This window comes from Palaemon carinicauda, chromosome 17 (genome assembly GCF_036898095.1).
Source record: "Palaemon carinicauda isolate YSFRI2023 chromosome 17, ASM3689809v2, whole genome shotgun sequence".
In the NCBI taxonomy this organism is placed as follows: domain Eukaryota; kingdom Metazoa; phylum Arthropoda; class Malacostraca; order Decapoda; family Palaemonidae; genus Palaemon; species Palaemon carinicauda.
This window is the reverse complement of record NC_090741.1, coordinates 44,663,213-44,687,052: the sequence shown is the minus strand read 5'-3', so window position 1 is coordinate 44,687,052 and position 23,840 is coordinate 44,663,213. Positions and strand designations below refer to the sequence as shown.

Sequence of the window (23,840 nt, the reverse complement as noted above, 5' to 3'; positions counted from 1 at the left end):
TATGTTATTTTCATTAGTAAAATAAATTTTTGAATATACTTACCCGATAATCATGTAGCTGTCAACTCCGTTGCCCGACAGAATTCTACGGACGGGATACGCCAGCGATCGCTATACAAGAGGGGGGTGTACTCACCAGCGCCATCTGTGGTCAGGTACTCCAGTACTTCTTGACAACACCACCTCAATTTTTTCCTCGGTCCACTGGTTCTCTATGGGGAGGAAGGGTGGGTCAATTAAATCATGATTATCGGGTAAGTATATTCAAAAATTTATTTTACTAATGAAAATAACATTTTTCAATATTAATCTTACCCGATAATCATGTAGCTGATTCACACCCAGGGGGGTGGGTGAAAACCGGTGTACATGTTAATCAAGAAGCTAAGTATCCCGTATTTCATATTATCAGTTATTCAAAATAACAATGAAATTATAAGTACCTGGTAAGGAAGTCGACTTGAACCATTACTCTGCCTTTAATAAGTTCGTCTTCCTTACTGAGCGCAGCGTTCCTCTTAGGAGGCTGAACAACTCTAAGGTGCTGAAGTATAAAGGGTTGCAACCCATACTAAAGGACCTCTACACAACCTCTAACCTAGGCGCTTCTCAAGAAAGAATTGACCACCCGCCAAATCAACTAGGATGCGGAAGGCTTCTTAGCCTACCGTAACAACCCAAAAACAACAATAAAAGCATTCAAGAGAAAGGTTAAAAAAGGTTATGGGATTAAGGGAATGTAGTGGCTGAGCCCTCACCTACTACTGCACTCGCTGCTACGAATGGTCCCAGGGTGTAGCAGTTCTCGTAAAGAGACTGGACATCTTTGAGATAGAATGATGCAAACACTGACTTGCTCCTCCAATAGGTTGCATCCATAATACTCTGCAGAGAACGGTTCTGTTTGAAGGCCAACGAAGTAGCCACAGCTCTCACTTCGTGTGTCCTTACCTTCAGCAAAGCAAGGTCTTCATCCTTCATGTGAGAATGAGCTTCTCTAATCAGAAGCCTTATGTAATACGAAACTGCGTTCTTGGACATAGGCATCGAAGGTTTCTTAATGGCACACCATAAGGCCTCTGATTGTCCTCGTATAGGTTTTGACCTTTTAAGATAGTACTTTAGAGCTCTGACAGGGCAAAGAACTCTCTCTAGCTCGTTACCCACCATGTTGGAAAGGCTAGGAATTTCGAACGACCTAGGCCAAGGACGTGAAGGAAGTTCATTTTTTGCCAAAAACCCGAGCTGTAAGGAACATGTAGCTGTTTCGGATGTGAATCCTATGTTCCTGCTGAAGGCGTGAACCTCACTAACTCTTTTGGCTGTTGCAAGGCAGACGAGGAAAAGAGTTTTGAGAGTAAGGTCTTTGAAAGAGGCTGACTGGAGAGGTTCAAATCTAGGAGACATAAGGAACCTTAAGACTACGTCTAGATTCCAGCCTGGAGTGGACAAGCGACGTTCTTTAGAGGTCTCGAAAGACTTAAGGATGTCCTGTAGATCTTTGTTGGAGGAAAGATCCAAGCCTCTGTGGCGGAAAACTGTTGCCAACATACTTCTGTACCCTTTTATCGTAGGAGCCGAAAGAGATCTAACATTCCTAAGATGCAACAGGAAGTCAGCAACTTGGGTTACAGAGGTACTGGTAGAGGAAACTGCATTGGCTCTGCACCAGCTTCGGAAGACTTCCCACTTGGATTGATAGACTCTGCGAGTGGATATCCTCCTTGCTCTGGCAATCGCTCTGGCTGCCTCCTTCGAAAAGCCTCTAGCTCTAGAGAGTCTTTCGATAGTCTGAAGGCAGTCAGACGAAGAGCGTGGAGGCTTGGGTGTACCTTCTTTACGTGAGGTTGACGTAGAAGGTCCACTCTTAGAGGGAGAGTCCTGGGAACGTCGACCAGCCATTGCAGTACCTCTGTGAACCATTCTCTTGCAGGCCAAAGGGGAGCAACCAACGTCAGCCGTGTCCCTTCGTGAGAGACGAACTTCTGAATAACTCTGTTGATGATCTTGAACGGCGGGAATGCATATAGATCGAGGTGGGACCAATCCAGCAGAAAAGCATCCACGTGAACTGCTGCCGGGTCTGGGATTGGGGAACAGTACAATGGGAGCCTCTTGGTCATCGAGGTAGCGAACAGATCTATCGTTGGCTGACCCCACAAGGCCCAAAGCCTGTTGCACACGTTCTTGTGAAGGGTCCATTCTGTGGGGATGACTTGACCCTTCCTGCTGAGGCGATCTGCCGAGACATTCATATTGCCTTGAATGAATCTCGTTACCAGCGTGAGGTTTCGACTTCTTGACCAAATGAGGAGGTCCCTTGCTATCTCGTACAGCTTCCTCGAATGAGTCCCTCCCTGCTTGGAGATGTACGCCAAGGCTGTGGTGTTGTCGGAGTTCACCTCCACCACCTTGCTTAGCAGGAGGGACTTGAAGTTCATTAAGGCCAGATGTACTGCCAACAACTCCTTGCAATTGATGTGAAGCGTTTCCTGTTCCTTGTTCCATGTTCCCGAGCATTCCTGTCCGTCCAAGGTCGCGCCCCAGCCCGAGTCTGATGCGTCCGAATAGAGATGAAGATTGGGGGTCTGAACAGCTAACGAGAGACCCTCCTTGAGAAGGATGTTGCTCTTCCACCACATGAGAGTGGTCTTCATCTCTTTGGTAACAGGAATAGAGACCGCTTCGAGCGTCATATTCTTGTCCCAGTGAGCTGCTAGATGGTATTGAAGGGGGCGGAGGTGGAGTCTCCCTAACTCGGTGAACAGGGCTAACGATGACAGGGTCCCTGTTAGACTCATCCACTGTCTCACCGAGCATCTGTTCCTCTTCAGCATGCTCAGGATGCACTCTAGGGCTTGGTTGATTCTTGGGGCCGACGGAAAAGCCCGAAAAGCTTGACTCCGAATCTCCATTCCCAGGTAAACGATGGTTTGGGAAGGAATAAGCTGGGACTTCTCTAAGTTGACCAAAAGACTCAGTTCCTTGGTCAAGTCCAAAGTCCATCTGAGACTCTCCAGACAGCGACGACTTGTGGGGGCTCTTAAAAGCCAGTCGTCTAAATAAAGGGAGGCTCTGATGTCCGCCAAGTGGAGGAATTTGGCAATATTCCTCATCAGTCGCGTAAACACCATAGGTGCCGTGCTTAGGCCAAAACACAGGGCTTGGAATTGGTACACAACCTTTCCAAAAACGAATCTCAGAAAAGGTTGGGAGTCTGGATGAATGGGGACGTGAAAGTAGGCGTCTTTCAGATCCAACGATTCCATCCAGTCCTCCTGCCTGACCGCTGCTAGGACCGACTTCGTCGTCTCCATAGTGAACGTCTGCTTGGTGACATAAGCATTGAGCGCACTGACGTCCAGCACCGGTCTCCAACCTCCTGTCTTCTTGGCCACCAGGAAGAGACGGTTGTAAAAGCCCGGGGATTGATGATCCCGGACTATCACCACTGCCTCCTTCTGTAACAGGAGCGACACCTCTTGATGTAACGCTAGCCTCTTGTCCTTTTCCTTGTAGTTGGGAGAGAGGTTGATGGGAGAAGTGGTCAGAGGGGGATTGCGGCAGAAAGGGATCCTGTAACCCTCCCTTAGCCACTTGACAGACTGGGCGTCTGCACCTCTTCTTTCCCAAGCTTGCCAGAAGGTCTTGAGTCTGGCTCCTACGGCTGTCTGGAGAGGAGGAGAGTCAATGTTTGCTTTTCGAAGACTTGGTACCTTTCTTGGACCTGCCCCTGTGACCGTCTGGGCGGGTACTTCCTCGGCTGGGGGCTCTGCCCCGAAAGGGCGGAATAAATCTGGTAGCAGGAGTATCAGCCACTGGGGTGCGGTAAGTTCTTGGTACTGAAGGTGCAACCTTAGCCTTCCGTGTTGAAGAGGCCACGAGGTCATGCGTATCCTTCTGTATAAGAGCCGCAGACATTTCCTTGATAAGATCCTCAGGAAACAGGAACTTAGAAAGAGGAGCAAAAAGTAACTGTGACCTTTGGCAAGAGGTGATACCAGTGGAAAGGAAGGAGCAAAGTTGTTCCCTTTTCTTGAGGACTCCCGATACAAACATAGAGGCAAGTTCGCCGGAACCATCGCGAATTGCTTTGTCCATACAGGACATAATCAGCATGGCCGAGTCTTTGTCAGAAGGGGCAGTCTTCTTGCTCAAGGCCCCCAGGCACCAGTCGAGGAAATTAAAAATTTCAAAGGCGCGAAAGACTCCCTTTAAGAAGTGGTCCAGGTCAGAAAAGGTCCAGCAGACCTTAAGAGCGTCTCATAGCCGACCTTCGTGGAGAGTCAACCAAACTTGAGAAGTCAGCCTGGGCAGAGGCAGGGACCCCCAAGCCTGGTTCCTCTCCCGTGGCATACCAGACGCCCGCCTTAGAAGCCAGCTTAGGAGGCGGAAACATAAAAGACGTCTTTCCCAGTTGCTGCTTGGACTGCAACCAATCCCCTAACATTCTCAAAGCTCTCTTTGATGATCTAGCGAAGACAAGCTTAGTGTAGGCAGACTTAACAGGTTGCATGCCTAGAGAGAACTCGGATGGAGGAGAACGAGGGGTAGCAGAAACAAAGTGTTCAGGGTATAACTCTCTGAAAAGAGTAAGTACCTTGCGAAAGTCAATGGAGGGTGGCAATGACTTGGGTTCCTCCACATCAGATGAAGGATCATCCAGGTGAGCCGCTTCATCCTCAGAAACCTCATCACCTGAGTGTTGAGAAGCGAGAGGTAACGATAAAGCAGTATGCTGAATGGCTGAATCCTGAAGAACGGGTGCATGCGCACTAGCGGATTCATCCTCAAGACTCTGCTGAAGAGGATGAGGGCTGGTAATGACAAAGTCCTGAGGCTGGGATGAAGGAGGTTCTGCGGGGGTCTGAGGAGCAAGCGTGGCGAGAGGCGAATGCTGTAAAGCATGAGGCTCATGCTGCATAGTCTGCGGTTCAAGTTGAATAGGAAGCGGCTTAAGCTGAGAAGAATGTGGTTGCTGCATGCGTTGAGGTGGCTGTCTCATAGCATGAGGTTCCTGCCTCAAGAGTTGCGCTTGCCTCAAGGGTTGAGGTGGCTGCGCAGAGAGAGGCTCTTGTCCCACGAGTTGAGGTTCTAGCCTCAAGAGTTGAGGTGCTCGCCTCGAGAGTTGAGGTTCTCGCCTCGAGGAAAGTGGAGGTGGCTGCTGCAAGAGTTGAGGTTGCTGCCTCAAGGATGGTGGAGGTTGTCGCACCGCAAGAGGTTGCTGCCTCAAGGGTAGAGGAGGTTGCTGCAAAGCATAAGGCTCCTGCCCCAAGTGTTGAGGAGGTTGCCGCGTGGCAAGAGGCTCCTGCCTCAAGGAAAGTGGAGGTTGCTGCACAGCGCTGGTATCTGGCAACTCCCAATGCGGCAGCTCACGCATGGAGGTAGCTTGAGGAACCTCAACATCATACGTCTGGCAGGCTGGACTGCGCAGAGGTGGGGGAGCGCTCGCAGGAGGAGGCGTGATAACCTTCTCTGCCTGAAACTCCTGCATCAACACCGCAAGCTGCGACTGCATAGTCTGCAGCATAGCCAACTTGGGATCAACAGAAGTTGAGGTCTGTTGAGGCATAGCTTTAACAGAAGTTGAGGTCTGTTGAGGCATCGCTTTACCTCTCTTAGGAGGCGTGCAGCCATCTGATGACTGCGGCGAGTCCGAACTAGCCCAGTGGCTACACCCGGGCTGTTGGACTCGCGCGGTCTGGACCTTACGCTTAAGAGGCCTTGAGACCTGGGTCCAGCGTTTCCTCCCGGAAACATCTTCTGCAGACGAGGAAATAAAGGGCTCAATCGTCTGAGAGTGGAAGTGACGATCTCTATAAGATACGCCCGCAACCACTGAGGATACTACTGTGCGCCGATCAAGGCCTGCCGAACCCTTTTGCCCTTCGACACTGCTTCTCCCCTGGGCTTGGGAGCTTGCAAGAGGTCCCGGACTGGGAGGACGACTGGCACGCACAGAAGTATCCTCATGCGCAACACTGACACTGACACTAGGCACAGCACTGGCACTACCACTTCCCACTGCACTTTTCCCTTTAAGTTCCTTGACATCTGCCAAGAGAAACTTGTGGTCACTCACTACCGACTCCACCTTATCACCTAAAGCCTGAATGGCACGTAAAACATCCGACATATCAGGCTGAGCACTAATAATAGGTTCGGGGGTAGCCACTACAGGGGGAGGAAAAGGTTGAGGATCATGGGGGGAGGAATAAAGTAAAGAGCGAGCCGAACTCCTCCTAACTCTCTCTCTCTCTAACTTAGTCGTACACTTGAGGAATTGAATAAAATCAAATTCCGAAAGTCCGGCACATTCCTCACATCGATCTTCCAACTGACAGGATTTTCCCCTACAGTCGGAACAAACGGTGTGAGGATCAACCGAGGCCTTCGGAAGACGCCTAATACAAGTCCTACATCGTCTTTGGGTAGGAGCTTGAGAATGGTCGGACATCTTGAATCAGAGAACAGTCAAGGGGGGATTCCAAATTAAAGCAAAGATCGTTATACCATTAATCAAAATCAATCCAAAAGCTATCTAAGCTAAGGGAAAAGCTTCCTGTATAGCGAAAGCTGAAATCTCAGAGCAATACTTCACCAAAACCGAGAACAAAGACTCCAAAATCATAAGCGTATCCATGTAGGTCTTGCCGGAAGCACGACAGAGGAAAAATTGAGGTGGTGTTGTCAAGAAGTACTGGAGTACCTGACCACAGATGGCGCTGGTGAGTACACCCCCCTCTTGTATAGCGATCGCTGGCGTATCCCGTCCGTAGAATTCTGTCGGGCAACGGAGTTGACAGCTACATGATTATCGGGTAAGATTAATATTGAAAAATGGTAATTAAAAATGTTATAATGTATCAATCTTGCATAACAATGTGATATTCATATTGGGATTTTAAAATCTCCTCTAGAGTATGAGGTAAAATTCAGTGTTTGTTACTTGAAAAGTCTCTGATCTGATTTCTCTTCTTCATCTAGGGTACCTAGGCTGCTTCTTACTTTTGTCCTTAATCCTCTACAGGAAGGTTGTCAAAAGCATTAAGGAAATCAAGACAAAACATATTTTTGTTCTGCATTCATCATTTGCGCCAAACATCTCAGGAGGAGAGCCTGGAGCATTAGCTAAGCATGATGATAAATGATAAAATTCACGCTGGTTATCAAGAAATTACGCAGTTTGATTCCAGTATCCTCAGCATTATTGTTGAATTTATATGACAGATTGTAAATGATTGTTGTTGATGGGCTCCACAGTAAGTATACGAATGGTCTAGAAAACAAGCTTTTTACATATCCAGATGATGCTACTCTCTTTGCATCAATTCCATCTCCTGAAGATAAAATTGGAGTTGTTGAATTCCTTAATAGAGATCTAGCTAAAATTAGTGCATGGTGCAAATTATGGGGCATGAAGCTGAACCCTAACAAAACTTAAAGTATGATTGTAAGCAGGTCAAGGACAGTGGCTCCTCAATATCCAAATCTCTGCATTGATATTGTTTCTTTAACTGCTGTATATGCAATTTTAAAATTGTAGGTGTGATTCTTGATTGCAAATTTACTTTTGAGAAACACACTGTCTGTTTCTTCTCCAATTGCACAAAACATTGTCTTAGAGAAAATCTTTCAAGATTTTTAGTTATCAATCTACAGTATTCTGAAGTGTTTTAATTCATTCCTTTTTCCCTGTGTTGAGTATTGTTCTGTCTGGTCTTCAGCTACTGACTCTCATCTTAATTTGTTGGACAAAAAATTGCAGTCTGTGAAATTTTTTATTCCTGATTTTGATATTAATCCTGGGCACTGTCGTTTAGTTAGTTCTTTATGCATGTTTCATAAGATTCTTTATAATGCTGACCATACTTTGCATTCGGATCTCCCCATTGTACCATCCTGTACATAGTACTAGCTATGCAGTTAGTTCTAACAGTCTTACCTTCATCATAAAGCTCAATACTACACAGTATTTTAGAAGATTTATTTCAGCTGTGATCAGATTGTGGAATGATCTTCCTAATCTGGCAGTTGAATCTGTGGGACTTCAGAAGTTCTAACTTGCATTGAATGTTTTCATGTGGAACGGGCTAAAATGAGTCTTTTTTCATTGTTTATACTGTATATAACAGATCTATTTTAATGTTATTGATCTTTAGAGATTTTATGTTCTTCATTCATTGCACACTATAGACCATTAGCACCTTATTTTCCTTTTCATCCACTCTATTACCCTCAACTTCTCAACAATTATATCTACTGCTTCCATTGTGTTTATGTCACACTATTTTTCAACCCCTTCTTTTTATAGTTTGAATCATCCCCTTTTCTTACTTGCTTAAAGTTTGGGCTCCATAAGAGCATCAGGTACCTACCTATCTGTCAGCCTCTTTACCTGACACTACTAACCTTCCTGTCTTCCTCGTCTCTGAGACGCGAGCCTCTCTTGCATAACATGATGCTGCATGGTGGTCTGGTGGTCTTTTACGTAACGTCTAACCCTGTAACAGGTAATAAGTAATGGTTAAAAATGGTATAAACAATTGCAACTAGGTTTATAAATGGAAATTAGCTTTTACATTATCTGCTATTAATGGATATAGTTTTTGCTGAAAATATAGGATTTTAATTTGGGAATGGAATACAAAACCACTTTTTCCATATTACCATGAAGGATAAGAATTCACGTTGCCTCTAACATACCAGTACATACTGTACAGAAATATAGCTGTCAAATTTACATAATGTAAACTTATGTTAATAACAGTTAAAATAGCTCCAAAACTTATACAAATGAATACTGTATATGTGAAGTACTATTCTGTTATACATGGGTTGTTCAAGCATATGAATATACAATAATATGCATATGAGTGTACAGGGTACAGTACACTATTTATGGTTTTTAATGCCACTTGAACTTGAAATGCATTGTACGAAACTTACTGACAATAGTATTTGGCATATATGCCATTTGGTATTTGTTTCAACTTGCCTATGAAGATCATTACAATTTTAATCTTGCCATTTAGCTTAAAGTTCCTGTAAACTGACATGAAAAATCAAATTCAATTTAAATCAGATTAATCACCATCTCATTAATAAAATCTAGAATTATGTTGTGATCCTCAGAAATTACCAGGATTATGTGGAGGTAAAGCACAAGGTAAGAAGAAAGATAAAAATAAGTATACATGGGTAAGAGTGGCAAATGGAAGAGTAGTAGAAAGGGCATTAATGGATTATGTGTTGATAACTAGAAGAATGTTTGGAAGATTGAAAGACGTGCACGTGTTTAGGGGTATGGCTAACGGTATGTCTGATCATTTTTTGGTGGAAGGAAAATTGGTTGTAGCAAAAGAGTGGGGGAATAGAGTAGGTGGATGTAAAAGGGAGCTAGTGAGGGTTGAAGAGCTAATAAAACCTGGGGTAAAAAGTAAATATCAGGAAAGGTTGAAAATGGCATATGACGAGGTGAGAGTAAGAGAAACTGGTAATTTAGAGGAGGAGTGGAAGTTAGCAAAAGAAAATTTTGTTGGGATTGCAAGTGATGTATGTGGCAAGAAGGTTGTTGGAGGCAGCATGAGGAAGGGCAGTGAATGGTGGAATGAAGGAGTGAAGGTAAAAGTGGAAGAGAAAAAGAGGGCTTTTGAAGAATGGCTGCAGAGTAATAGTATAGAGAAGTATGTAAAATATAGAGAGAAAAAGGTGGAAGTAAAGCGCAAGGTACGTGAGGCAAAGAGGGCAGCTGACCTGAGGTGGGGTCAGGGACTGGGTCAGTCATATGAAGAGAATAAGAAGAAGTTTTGGAAAGAAGTGAAGAGAGTAAGGAAGGCCGGCGCAAGAATTGAAGAGACAGTGAAAGATGGAAATGGAAGGTTGTTAAAAGGAGAGGAGGCAAGGAAAAGGTGGGCGGAATATTTTGAAAGTTTGCTGAATGTTGAGGATGATAGGGAGGCAGAGATAATTGCTGTTCCAGGTGTTGAGGTGCCAGTGATGGGAGATGAGAATGAGAGAGAGATTACAATAGAGGAAGTGAGGAGAGCACTAGATGAAACGAGAGTAGGAAAAGCATCTGGTATGGATGGTGTGAAAGCTGAGATGTTGAAGGAAGGGGGTGTGACTGTAATTGAATGGTTGGTGAGATTGTTTAATGTGTGTTTTGTGTTGTCAATGGTACCAGTAGATTGGGTCTGTGCATGTATTGTACCACTATATAAGGGTAAGGGAGATGTGCATGAGTGTTGTAATTCAAGAGGTATTAGTTTGTTGAGTGTAGTTGGAAAAGTGTATGGTAGAGTACTGATTAATAGGATTAAGGATAAAACAGAGAATGCAATCTGGGAAGTACAGGGGGGTTTTAGAAGAGGTAGGGGTTGTATGAATCAGATTTTTACAGTTAGGCAGATATGCGAGAAATATTTAGCAAAAGGTAAGGAGGTGTATGTTGCGTTTATGGATCTGGAGAAAGCATATGATAGAGTTGATAGGGAAGCAATGTGGAATGTGATGAGGTTATATGGAGTTGGTGGAAGGTTGTTGCAAGCAGTGAAAAGTTTCTACAAAGGTAGTAAAGCATGTGTTAGAATAGGAAATGAAGTGAGCGATTGGTTTCCGGTGAGAGTGGGGCTGAGACAGGGATGTGTGATGTCGCCGTGGTTGTTTAACTTGTATGTTGATGGAGTGGTGAGAGAGGTGAATGCTCGAGTGCTTGGACGAGGATTAAAACTGGTAGACGAGAATGATCATGAATGGGAGGTAAATCAGTTGTTGTTTGCGGATGATACTGTACTGGTAGCAGACACAGAAGAGAAGCTTGACCGACTAGTGACAGAATTTGGAAGGGTGTGTGAGAGAAGGAAGTTGAGAGTTAATGTGGGTAAGAGTAAGGTTATGAGATGTACGAGAAGGGAAGGTGGTGCAAGGTTGAATGTCATGTTGAATGGAGAGTTACTTGAGGAGGTGGATCAGTTTAAGTACTTGGGGTCTGTTGTTGCAGCAAATGGTGGAGTGGAAGCAGATGTACGTCAGAGAGTGAATGAAGGTTGCAAAGTGTTGGGGGCAGTTAAGGGAGTAGTAAAAAATAGAGGGTTGGGCATGAATGTAAAGAGAGTTCTATATGAGAAAGTGATTGTACCAACTGTGATGTATGGATCGGAGTTGTGGGGAATGAAAGTGATGGAGAGACAGAAATTGAATGTGTTTGAGATGAAGTGTCTGAGGAGTATGACTGGTGTATCTCGAGTAGATAGGGTCAGGAACGAGGTGGTGAGGGTGAGAACGGGTGTGAGAAATGAGTTAGCGGCTAGAGTGGATATGAATGTGTTAAGGTGGTTTGGCCATGTTGAGAGAATGGAGAATGGCTGTCTGCTAAAGAAGGTGATGAATGCAAGAGTTGATGGGAGAAGTACAAGAGGAAGGCCAAGGTTTGGGTGGATGGATGGTGTGAAGAAAGCTCTGGGTGATAGGAGGATAGATGTAAGAGAGGCAAGAGAGCGTGCTAGAAATAGGAATGAATGGCGAGCGATTGTGACGCAGTTCCGGTAGGCCCTGCTGCTTCCTCCGGTGCCTTAGATGACCGCGGAGGTAGCAGCAGTAGGGGACTCAGCAGTATGAAGCTTCATCTGTGGTGGAAATGTGGGAGGTTGGGCTGTGGCACCCTAGCAGTACCAGCTGAACTCGGCTGAGTCCCTGGTTAGGCTGGAGGAACATAGAGAGTAGAGGTCCCCTTTTTTGTTTTGTTCTTGTTGATGTCGGCTACCCCCCAAAATTGGGGGAAGTGCCTTTGGTATATGGAAGTAAGGCAAAGGGGGCAGCTGACCTGAGGTGGGGTCTGGGATTGGGTCATTCATATGAAGAGAATAAGAAGAAGTTTTGGAATTAAGTGAAGAGAGTAAGGAAGGCTGGTTCAAGAATTGAAGAGACAGTGAAAGATGGAAATGGAAAGTTGTTAAAACAAGAGGAGACAAAGAAAAGGTGGGGGGAGTATTTTGAAAGTTTACTGAATGTTGAGGATAATAGGGAGGCAGATATAATTCCTTCTGTACTTGTACCAACAACAGGTTCTTCTTGAGAGCTAGAGTTGTACCAATCCATCTGACTTTAGGAGCACTCATTTAACCAGGCCTTCTACTGGAGGAGGATGCATTTTTCTTATTGTTTCTCAAAGTAAGAGGGAGATGGTGTTTCAGGAAATATTCTGCTTATACCTGCCCAAGCTAATAAGACAGTGAAGAGGGGGTCTGAAGGACTAAGTTTGCTTCAGGTAGTGAGGTAGCGCCCTCACAGAGAAAAGAAGCAAATCCCTCAGATTATTGATTACATCCTAAGTGAGAGAATGGAAAAGGTCTCAAACATGTTATTTTCATTAGTAAAATAAATTTTTGAATATACTTACCCGATAATCATGTAGCTGTCAACTCCGTTGCCCGACAGAATTCTACGGACGGGATACGCCAGCGATCGCTATACAAGAGGGGGGTGTACTCACCAGCGCCACCTGTGGCCAGGTACTGCAGTACTTCTTGTTGACACCACCTCAATTTTTCCTCGGTCCACTGGTTCTCTATGGGGAGGAAGGGTGGGTCAATTAAATCATGATTATCGGGTAAGTATATTCAAAAATTTATTTTACTAATGAAAATAAAATTTTTCAATATTAATCTTACCCGATAATCATGTAGGTGATTCACACCCAGGGAGGTGGGTGAAAACCAGTGTACATGTATATCAAGAAGCTAAGTATCCCGTATTTCATATTATCAGTTATTCAAAATAACAATGAAATTATAAGTACCTGGTAAGGAAGTCGACTTGAACCATTACTCTGCCTTTAATAAGTTCGTCTTCCTTACTGAGCGCAGCGTTCCTCTTAGGAGACTGAACAACTCCAAGGTGCTGAAGTATAAAGGGCTGCAACCCATACTAAAGGACCTCTACACAACCTCTAACCTAGGCGCTTCTCAAGAACGAATTGACCACCCGCCAAATCAACTAGGATGCGGAAGGCTTCTTAGCCTACCGTAACAACCCAAAAACAACAATAAAAGCATTCAAGAGAAAGGTTAAAAAAGGTTATGGGATTAAGGGAATGTAGTGGCTGAGCCCTCACCTACTACTGCACTCGCTGCTACGAATGGTCCCAGGGTGTAGCAGTTCTCGTAAAGAGACTGGACATCTTTGAGATAAAATGATGCAAACACTGACTTGCTCCTCCAATAGGTTGCATCCATAATACTCTGCAGAGAACGGTTCTGTTTGAAGGCCATCGAAGTAGCTACAGCTCTCACTTCGTGGGTCCTTACCTTCAGCAAAGCAAGGTCTTCATCCTTCATGTGAGAATGAGCTTCTCTAATCAGAAGCCTTATGTAATACGAAACAGCGTTTTTGGACATAGGCATCGAAGGTTTCTTGATGGCACACCATAAGGCCTCTGATTGTCCTCGTATAGGTTTTGACCTTTTAAGATAGTACTTTAGAGCTCTGACAGGGCAAAGAACTCTCTCTAGCTCGTTACCCACCATGTTGGAAAGGCTAGGAATTTCGAACGATCTAGGCCAAGGACGTGAAGGAAGTTCATTTTTTGCCAAAAACCCGAGCTGTAAGGAACATGTTGCTGTTTCGGATGTGAATCCTATGTTCCTGCTGAAGGCGTGAACCTCACTAACTCTTTTGGCTGTTGCAAGGCAGACGAGGAAAAGAGTTTTGAGAGTAAGGTCTTTGAAAGAGGCTGACTGGAGAGGTTCAAATCTAGGAGACATAAGGAACCTTAAGACTACGTCTAGATTCCAGCCTGGAGTGGACAAGCGACGTTCTTTAGAGGTCTCGAAAGACTTAAGGATGTCCTGTAGATCCTTGTTGGAGGAAAGATCCAAGCCTCTGTGGCGGAAAACTGATGCCAACATACTTCTGTACCCTTTGATCGTAGGAGCCGAAAGAGATCTAACATTCCTAAGATGTAACAGGAAGTCAGCAACTTGGGTTACAGAGGTATTGGTAGAGGAAACTGCATTGGCTCTGCACCAGCTTCGGAAGACTTCCCACTTGGATTGATAGACTCTACGAGTGGATATCCTCCTTGCTCTGGCAATCGCTCTGGCTGCCTCCTTCGAAAAGCCTCTAGCTCTAGAGAGTCTTTCGATAGTCTGAAGGCAGTCAGACGAAGAGCGTGGAGGCTTGGGTGTACCTTCTTTACGTGAGGTTGACGTAGAAGGTCCACTCTTAGAGGAAGAGTCCTGGGAACGTCGACCAGCCATTGCAGTACCTCTGTGAACCATTCTCTTGCAGGCCAAAGGGGAGCAACCAACGTCAGCCGTGTCCCTTCGTGAGAGACGAACTTCTGAATAACTCTGTTGATGATCTTGAACGGCGGGAATGCATATAGATCGAGATGGGACCAATCCAGCAGAAAAGCATCCACGTGAACTGCTGCCGGGTCTGGAATTGGGGAACAGTACAATGGGAGCCTCTTGGTCATGGAGGTGGCGAACAGATCTATCGTTGGCTGACCCCACAAGGTCCAAAGTCTGTTGCACACGTTCTTGTGAAGGGTCCATTCTGTGGGGATGACTTGACCCTTCCTGCTGAGGCGATCTGCCGAGACATTCATATTGCCCTGAATGAATCTCGTTACCAGCGTGAGGTTTAGACCTCTTGACCAAATGAGGAGGTCCCTTGCTATCTCGTACAGCTTCCTCGAATGAGTCCCTCCCTGCTTGGAGATGTATGCCAAGGCTGTGGTGTTGTCGGAGTTCACCTCCACCACCTTGTTTAGCAGGAGGGACTTGAAGTTCATTAAGGCCAGATGTACTGCCAACAACTCCTTGCAATTGATGTGAAGCGTTTCCTGTTCCTTGTTCCATGTTCCCGAGCATTCCTGTCCGTCCAAGGTCGCGCCCCAGCCCGAGTCTGATGCGTCCGAATAGAGATGAAGATTGGGGGTCTGAACAGCTAACGAGAGACCCTCCTTGAGAAGGATGTTGCTCTTCCACCACATGAGAGTAGTCTTCATCTCTTTGGTAACAGGAATAGAGACCGCTTCGAGCGTCATATTCTTGTCCCAGTGAGCTGCTAGATGGAATTGAAGGGGGCGGAGGTGGAGTCTCCCTAACTCGGTGAACAGGGCTAACGATGATAGGGTCCCTGTTAGACTCATCCACTGTCTCACCGAGCATCTGTTCCTCTTCAGCATGCTCAGTATGCACTCTAGGGCTTGGTTGATTCTTGGGGCCGACGGAAAAGCCCGAAAAGCTTGACTCCGAATCTCCATTCCCAGGTAAACGATGGTTTGGGAAGGAATAAGCTGGGACTTCTCTAAGTTGACCAAAAGACCCAGTTCCTTGGTCAAGTCCAAAGTCCAACTGAGACTCTCCAGACAGCGACGACTTGTGGGGGCTCTTAACAGCCAGTCGTCTAAATAAAGGGAGGCTCTGATGTCCGCCAAGTGGAGGAATTTCGCAATATTCCTCATCAGTCGCGTAAACACCATAGGTGCCGTGCTTAGGCCAAAGCACAGGGCTTGGAATTGGTACACAACCTTTCCAAAAACGAATCTCAGAAAAGGTTGGGAGTCTGGATGAATGGGAACGTGAAAGTAGGCGTCTTTCAGATCCAACGAGACCATCCAGTCCTCCTGCCTGACCGCTGCTAGGACCGACTTCGTCGTCTCCATAGTGAACGTCTGCTTGGTGACATAAGCATTGAGCGCACTGACGTCCAGCACCGGTCTCCAACCTCCTGTCTTCTTGGCCACCAGAAAGAGACGGTTGTAGAAGCCCGGGGATTGATGATCCCGGACTATCACCACTGCCTCCTTCTGTAACAGGAGCGACACCTCTTGATGTAACGCTAGCCTCTTGTCCTTTTCCTTGTAGTTGAGAGAGAGGTTGATGGGAGAAGTGGTCAGAGGGGGATTGCGGCAGAATGGTATCCTGTAACCCTCCCTTAGCCACTTGACAGACTGGGCGTCTGCACCTCTTCTTTCCCAAGCTTGCCAGAAGATCTTGAGTCTGGCTCCTACGGCTGTCTGGAGAGGAGGAGAGTCAATGTTTGCTTTTCGAAGACTTGGTATCTTTCTTGGACCTGCCCCTGTGACCGTCTGGGCGGGTACCTCCTCGGCTGGGGGCTCTGCCACGAAAGGGCGGAATAAATCTGGTAGCAGGAGTATCAGCCATTGGGGTGCGGTAAGTTCTAGGAACTGAAGGAGCAACCTTAGCCTTCCGTGCTGAAGAGGCCACAAGGTCATGCGTGTCCTTCTGAATAAGAGCCGCAGACAATTCCTTGATAAGATCCTCAGGAAACAGGAACTTAAAAAGAGGAGCAAAAAGTAACTGTGACCTTTGGCAAGAGGTGATACCAGTGGAAAGGAAGGAGCAAAGTTGTTCCCTTTTCTTGAGGACTCCCGATACAAACATAGAGGCAAGTTCGCCGGAACCATCGCGAATTGCTTTGTCCATACAGGACATGATCAGCATGGCCGAGTCTTTGTCAGATGGGGCAGTCTTCTTGCTCAAGGCCCCCAGGCACCAGTCGAGAAAATTAAAAATTTCAAAGGCGCGAAAGACTCCCTTTAAGAAGTGGTCCAGGTCAGAAAAGGACCAGCAGACCTTAGAGCGTCTCATAGCCGACCTTCGTGGAGAGTCAACCAAACTTGAGAAGTCAGCCTGGGCAGAGGCAGGGACCCCCAAGCCTGGTTCCTCTCCTGTGGCATACCAGACGCCCGCCTTAGACGTCAGCTTAGGAGGTGGAAACATAAAAGACGTCTTTCCCAGTTGCTGCTTGGACTGCAACCAATCCCCTAACATTCTCAAAGCTCTCTTTGAAGATCTAGCGAAGACGAGCTTAGTGTAGGCAGACTTAACAGGTTGCATGCCTAGAGAGAACTCGGATGGAGGAGAGCGAGGTGTAGCAGAAACAAAGTGATCCGGGTATAACTCTCTGAACAGAGCCAGGACCTTGCGAAAGTCAATGGAGGGTGGCAATGACTTGGGTTCCTCCACGTCAGATGAAGGATCATCCAGGTGAGCAGCTTCATCCTCAGAAACCTCATCACCTGAGGGTTGAGAAGCGAGAGGTAAAGCGGTATGCTGAATGGCTGAATCCTGAAGAGCGGGTGCATGCGCACTTGCGGATTCATCCTCAAGTCTCTGTTGAAGAGGATGAGGGCTGGTAATGACAAAGTCATGAGGCTGGGATGAAGGAGGTTCTGCGGAGGTCTGAGGAGCAAGCGTGGTGAGAGGCGACTGTTGTAAAACATGAGGCTCATGCTGCATAGACTGCGGTTCAAGTTGAATGGGAAGAGGCTCAAGCTGAGGAGAAAGTGATAGATGCATGCGTTGAGGTGGCTGACTCATAGCATGAGGTTCCTGCCTCAAGAGTTGCGCTTGCTTCAAGGGTTGAGGTGGCTGCGCAGAGAGAGGCTCTTGTCTCACGAGTTGAGGTTCTTGAGGTGCTTGCCTCGAGAGTTGAGGTTCTCGCCTCGAGGAAAGTGGAGGTGGCTGCTGCGAGAGTTGAGGTGGCTGCCTCAAGGATGGTAGAGGTTGTCGTACCTCAAGAGGTTGCTGCCTCGAGGATGGTTGTAATGCAAGAAACTCCTGCCTCAAGGGTAGAGGAGGTTGTTGTAAAGCATAAGGCTCCTGCCCCCATTGTTGAGGAGGTTGCCGCGTGGTAAGAGGCTCCTGCCTCAAGGAAAGTGGAGGTTGCTGCACAGCGCTGGTATCTGGCAACTCCCAACGCGGCAGCTCACGCATGGAGGTAGCTTGAGGAACCTCAACATCATACGTCTGGCAGATTGGACTGCGCAGAGGAGGAGGAGCGCTCGCAGGAGGAGGTGTATAAACCTTCTCTGCCTGAAACTCCCGCATCAACACCGCAAGCTGCGACTGCATAGTCTGCAGCATAGCCATCTTAGGATCAACAGAAGTTGAGGTCTGTTGAGGCATAGCTTTAACAGAAGTTGAGGTCTGTTGAGGCATCGCCTTACCTCTCTTAGGAGGCGTGCAGTCACCTGATGACTGCGGCGAGTCCGAGCTAGCCCAATGGCTACACCCGGGCTGTTGGACTCGCGCGGTCTGGACTTTACGCTTAAGAGGTCTTGAGACCTGAGTCCAGCGTTTTCTCTTTTCTGCAGACGAGGAAATTAAGGGCTCAATCGTCTGAGAGTGGAAGTGACGATCTCTATAAGATACGCCCGCAACCACTGAGGATACTACTGTGCGCCGATCAAGGCCTGCCGAACCCTTTTGCCCTTCGACATTGCTTCTCCCCTGGGCTTGGGAGCTTGCAAGAGGTCCCGGACTGGGAGGACGACTGGCACGCACAGAAGTATACTCACGCGCAACACTGACACTGACACTAGCACTAGGCACAGCACTGGCACTATCACTTCCCACTGCACTTTTCACTTTAAGTTCCTTGACGTCTGCCAAGAGGAACTTGTGGTCACTCACTACCGACTCCACCTTATCGCCTAAAGCCTGAATGGCACGTAAAACATCCGACATATCAGGCTGAGCACTAATAGTAGGTTCGGGGGTAGCCACTACAGGGGGAGGAAAAGGATGAGGATCATGGGGGGAGGAATAAAGCAAAGAGCGAGCCGAACTCCTCCTAACTCTCTCCCTCTCTAACTTAGTCGTATATTTAAGGAATTGAATAAAATCAAATTCCGAAAGACCGGCACATTCCTCACATCGATCATCCAACTGGCAGGATTTTCCCCGACAGTCGGAACAAACGGTGTGAGGATCAACCGAGGCCTTCGGAAGACGCCTAACACAAGTGCTAACTCTACATCGTCTTTGGGTAGGAGCTTGTGAATGGTCGGACATCTTGAATCAGAGAACAGTCAAAGGGGGTTTCCAAATTAAAGCAAAGATCGTTATACCATTAATCAAAATTAATCCAAAAGCTATCTAAGCTAAGGGAAAAACTTCCTGTATAGCGAAAGCTGAAATCTCAGAGCAATACTTCACCAAAACCGTGAACAAAGACTCCAAAATTATAAGCGTATCCATGTAGGTCTTGCCGGAAGCACGACAGAGGAAAAATTGAGGTGGTGTCAACAAGAAGTACTGCAGTACCTGGCCACAGGTGGCGCTGGTGAGTACACCCCCCTCTTGTATAGCGATCGCTGGCGTATCCCGTCCGTAGAATTCTGTCGGGCAACGGAGTTGACAGCTACATGATTATCGGGTAAGATTAATATTGAAAACTTAAGCCATCAATAGCCTGAGTTCGAGTTCTGGTGACAAACTCATGGATGAAGGTAAAGGAGACACTACATCTCTCAGTATGACTAACATCATGTCACATGCCATGGAGTTTGCCTACTTGTTTCACAGAGGCCATGGCAAGCAACTGTCTCAAGTGTCAAATCCTTGTATGGCGCTTGTTCATAGGTTCGTACAGGGCTCTGAGAATTTTGGTTACATTCCAGGCGGGAGGTTTGAATGAATTCTCTTGAAGGGCAGTATTGCTCAAAGCTTCTCATGGGCATAGCCAATAGTCAATTCCCACAACAAAGATCTAAGCCCTTCAGTCTAAAGACCTGGGTCCAAGTTGAGCAATAGCCTTTCGCTGCTGAGATTGAGAGGAGCTTCTCCCAGTGAAGGTGGATAAGAATGTCAGAATTAGCTGGATGGAGGCTCCAACCAGAGAAGTACTAACCTTTTTATGAGAACAACTGCATATGATGGCCCACATTGCCTGGTAGATGGCAGCAGAGGATCTCAAATAGGTATCCAGACATTTCCTGTGCAGTGCCTTGCAAAAAGTCTTTCGCTCGGAGGAGATGCTGGATAGTCTCCAACCGTGAAGTAAAGGGATTTTGACGAAGGAAAAATCTATTTCTGGGGAGAGACCTGTGACGGCCGGTGAAAAGGTCCTTCTTTAAACTTTTCTGATATAAATCTTCCAAATATACCAGAGAAAGATAAAAGCATGGAATGCAGAGGTTACTACCCTCGCGCAAGCACCTTGTGGGTGTCGTGTATACATCAGGGGCGTGTGAAAACCACTATTCACAGGCTGTCTTCCATTTAGATAATTCCTTCATCAAAGGGAAGGGCCGTAACAAAGGCCCTAGAAACCACACTTAGATCACGCAACTGTCACCTAACACGAGCGCCCTCTAGGACATCCTTCTGTTTTGGACTTGCTCGAGTAGTTGTGTTGTTTGAGCTCTCGGTGTTTTTTTTCCGTGTTTAGAGTTAATTCATCATGACTGACGCTGCTACTTCACCTTTACCAATGTTAAGTACCATAGTTTGTTTTGACAGCTTTTTTCAGTACCGGGCATTTGTTCTCTTTCCAGTAATGTGAATTTTAATTTTGGGAGCGGATTGGTTTTCCTCAGTGTTGGCAGCCATTTTGGCGTTGTTCGCTTCGTTGGTATTTCAAGTTAATATTGCCCATCTGGTACTCTGTCATCTAGGTTATATCACTTACGTTTTATGACCATTATTATTATCAGTGTGGTACCTCTGCAGGTGAGGTCATTTGGGTAGTTCTCACGGCAACTTAACAAGGAGCATAAGTATGTCTGGATGCTATTCACCTTGGGGGTATTTGGGAGCCCCCAGGGTTACTCTGAGGTTTAGGGTAGTCAGTACTCTGTTGACTACCCTTCAGATCAGGCAGAAGTATGAGAGACACTCCCAGCATCAACATTCTACACTTTGCCAGAACAAAAAAATGTGTTAAATGGAACGGTACAAAGAATAATTACTTAGATCTGCAAGGGGAAGACATGTTACTATCTTAAGTAAACTGCGAGATGGTTACTGAGCACACATAAGAAAAAGTACATGAGAATGTACCCAAAACTATTTTAAAGTCCTTCAAAGAATTCTAAACAATTATAATCAGGCTGAACACATATGTGAGGAACATGACCAAAAACAACTAACAGCCAGTCGTTACAAGCTACGGGAAACATGTTACTTTTGGAACCATTGTTAGACTTGATTCTGTAATCCAGAAGTTCCTTGCCCAAACTTCGACTTCTCGAACACAGTCTTAAATATGTTTCTCAGTTGTGTTCTTGGTTCTGACATCACCGGTGTTCAATGGCACTCACCACTGTTTTCCTAGAATGATGTTTACCTGTCAGACACGGCCTGGTTGTGTGGACATGCCCTCACACAAAAGATTAGTGATTCTAGAGACATTGAGACCACAATACAGGCATGTCTATGATTATTAGGTTTGTATTTAATAAATTTTTGTAGAAAAAGTATAGTATTTTGCAAATCAAAATATCATATTTCAGAAATAAAATCTTATGTACTCACAAATAACAGACGAAGAGGCCAACAAAAACTACGAGTATACATCCAAACAAAATTGCCATGATGTCTCCATGACCTAGAAGTTCCGAGTCTTTCACTGCTAGGTTAGGAATAAGAGCAGGACCTGTAGTAAATAACGAAAGCATATTAATTAGGCTTCAATCCAAGCCCGCAATAATAAAATGTAAGTAACCACTGTAAGAACTACTACAAGTATCCTTTTCAATCTAGCATAAAGGGTCACCTGATAATGATTTTTGAGTGGCTGAACCAACAGAAAGCATATAAAAAGCAATGACAATTTCAAATCACTAGAATAGTTTTCCCAGTTGCAGAGGATGGTGATATGGGAGCAGAAATAAACCACAGAATACAAATAGGATGGAAGAATTGGAAAAAAGTGTGTGGAGTACTGTACTATGCAACAGGAAAATAGGGGTTAAGTTGAAAGGTAAAGTACACAGGACAGCTGTGATACCGGCAATGATGTATGGAGCAGAGACGTGGCCAATAAAGAAGACAGAAGAGAAGAAGATGGATGTGGCAGAGATGAGAATGTTGAGATGGATGTGTGGGGTGACAAGAAGAGATAAGACACGGAATGAGGTAATTAAGGGTACCACAGGAGTTAAGAGAACTATCAGATAAGATCCAAGAAAGTAGATTGAGGTGGTATGGTCATGTCATGAGAAGAGATGAACAGTATATTGGGAGGAGAGTGATGGAAATGGAGGTACAGGGAACGAGAAGGAGAGGGAGACCAAAGCGAAAGTGGATGGACTGTATCAAGGATGACCTTCAATCAAAGGGATTCACCGGTGATGAAGTGTGGGACAGAGGTAGATGGAGAACGCTGGCCAGAAACATTGACTCCACATAAAAGTGGGAAAAGTTGCAGACAAAGAAGAAGAAGAATAGTTTTCACATGGATTTATTATAAAGAGTGAAACCTCTAGATACGAAAGTTTCTGTTTACGAAAACTCATTTCACGAAATGACAAAAATTTTTTTTTGCCTCATATTACGAAAAAATACTCAGGATATGAAATGAAATTTGCATGGTTAGGTTAGGTATAATGAATTATTCAAATGTACAGTAATTGACTTTAATTCCTTCTATTTAATAACTGTATTAGAAAAAATCATGTTACGAAAGACACTCCAAAACGAATTAATTTTGCATCCTGGGGTATTACTATATGGAATTTAAACCTTATGACACCAATTCTAGGGTTAGGGAGATCATCAAATTCTGTAATTAAAACTGTTCACCAGTTTGAGGAGTCTTTGCCAGTTCAGCTTACCATTAATTTCAGGTCTGCACTGTACTTTGCATGGTGCTTAAAGCCATAGTTTGTACGCTTAATGTTATTGTAATTCAAATCATTAAAATAATGAGACCTTCATACAGAACATCTTTTACCTGCAGCTAAAATTCATAATACAGTGTTTTTCCACTGCATAAGTTTGGGTATGTATGGTATTACTCTACTATTTTGTATAAGCTATTTAATTTTCAATTATAGTGGTGGTTCTGCAACTTTAATTTTAAAAGAAACTTATAACATGGGCTCTTTTTTCTTACCATGAATTTCATATTTTCAAAGACTAAACCATGTAACATTATAATTCCCCACTACAGTGTGTATATTTCTCAAACAAGATCATTCTAATAACAATCAAAAATTTTATTTCATGATCATCTGGAAAACAAATAAAAAACTACATTCTTATTCATCTACAAAACTGACCAGCAGTAAGAGAAAAAAATAATTGCACACATTAACTTCATGACAACACTATATCAAATTGATAAAGCATTTTTTCATGCAATTTCCAACAATGCAGTTTTGAGAGATGCTCTAGGAATTTGTCATGTGCCTGATCGTATGTTTGAAATGTGTAAAGGTCAACTATATAATGTATACCAATGAAAGCCCATAAGCCTGATAAAAATAACAGCTACAGTATATAAACAATTCTTTTAAACTCAAAAATAAATTTTAAGCTATACACTGCTGGACTTCCTTCAAAGACTTTGCCTTGGACCCTGGCTTTGTGTTAATCTTCTGTTTAGCTACTGTTCCTTGGTTGTTAACAGCTGTTATAGTAATACTATATATAAAGGAAGACAATAAGGCAGAAAACAGAATACAGTAGGACACTTATAAAAGCTAACAGTTTGAATTACCTAAAGATGTAACTGTCAAGTTGAAACCAGCATATTCTCCAATGGGTCTTGGGAAGAACAAACCCGAAGAAAACCTGTCGAATGAAAACTATTAGAAAATGCTTGATAAATTCATTACTGTTTCAGTATCAAATAAAAAAGGCAATATTTATAAGTTTTAGGCTTTGAATGCAACACTGCACTTGCTGCCTGGAGTTTTATTTTCAATAATAGAAGATAGAGTTGAAACTTAAACGTACCATTCGACAATCAAATCAAATGTTTTGTAAATTAAGAGATGAATATACAGATTCATAAATTTGAGATTAGAATTCCTCAAATTCCCTTCTTTCATTCATGGATAGACATCAATTATAATT

General features: G+C 44.8%; 1 protein-coding gene across 2 annotated transcripts in view; it reads right to left on the bottom strand.

Annotated features, from left to right (window-relative positions):
* The window catches only part of LOC137656054 (uncharacterized), an 82,109-nt gene that overhangs the window by 17,139 nt on the left and 41,130 nt on the right, over positions 1–23,840 (bottom strand). For both annotated transcript variants that reach the window (XM_068390230.1, XM_068390229.1), the window contains exons 7-9: positions 23,482–23,555; positions 21,294–21,414; positions 8,413–8,504 (exon numbers count right to left, since the gene is read on the bottom strand). In XM_068390230.1, coding sequence (XP_068246331.1) covers positions 8,413–8,504; positions 21,294–21,414; positions 23,482–23,555 — 287 coding nt within the window. The remainder of the gene's footprint in view (positions 1–8,412; positions 8,505–21,293; positions 21,415–23,481; positions 23,556–23,840) is intronic.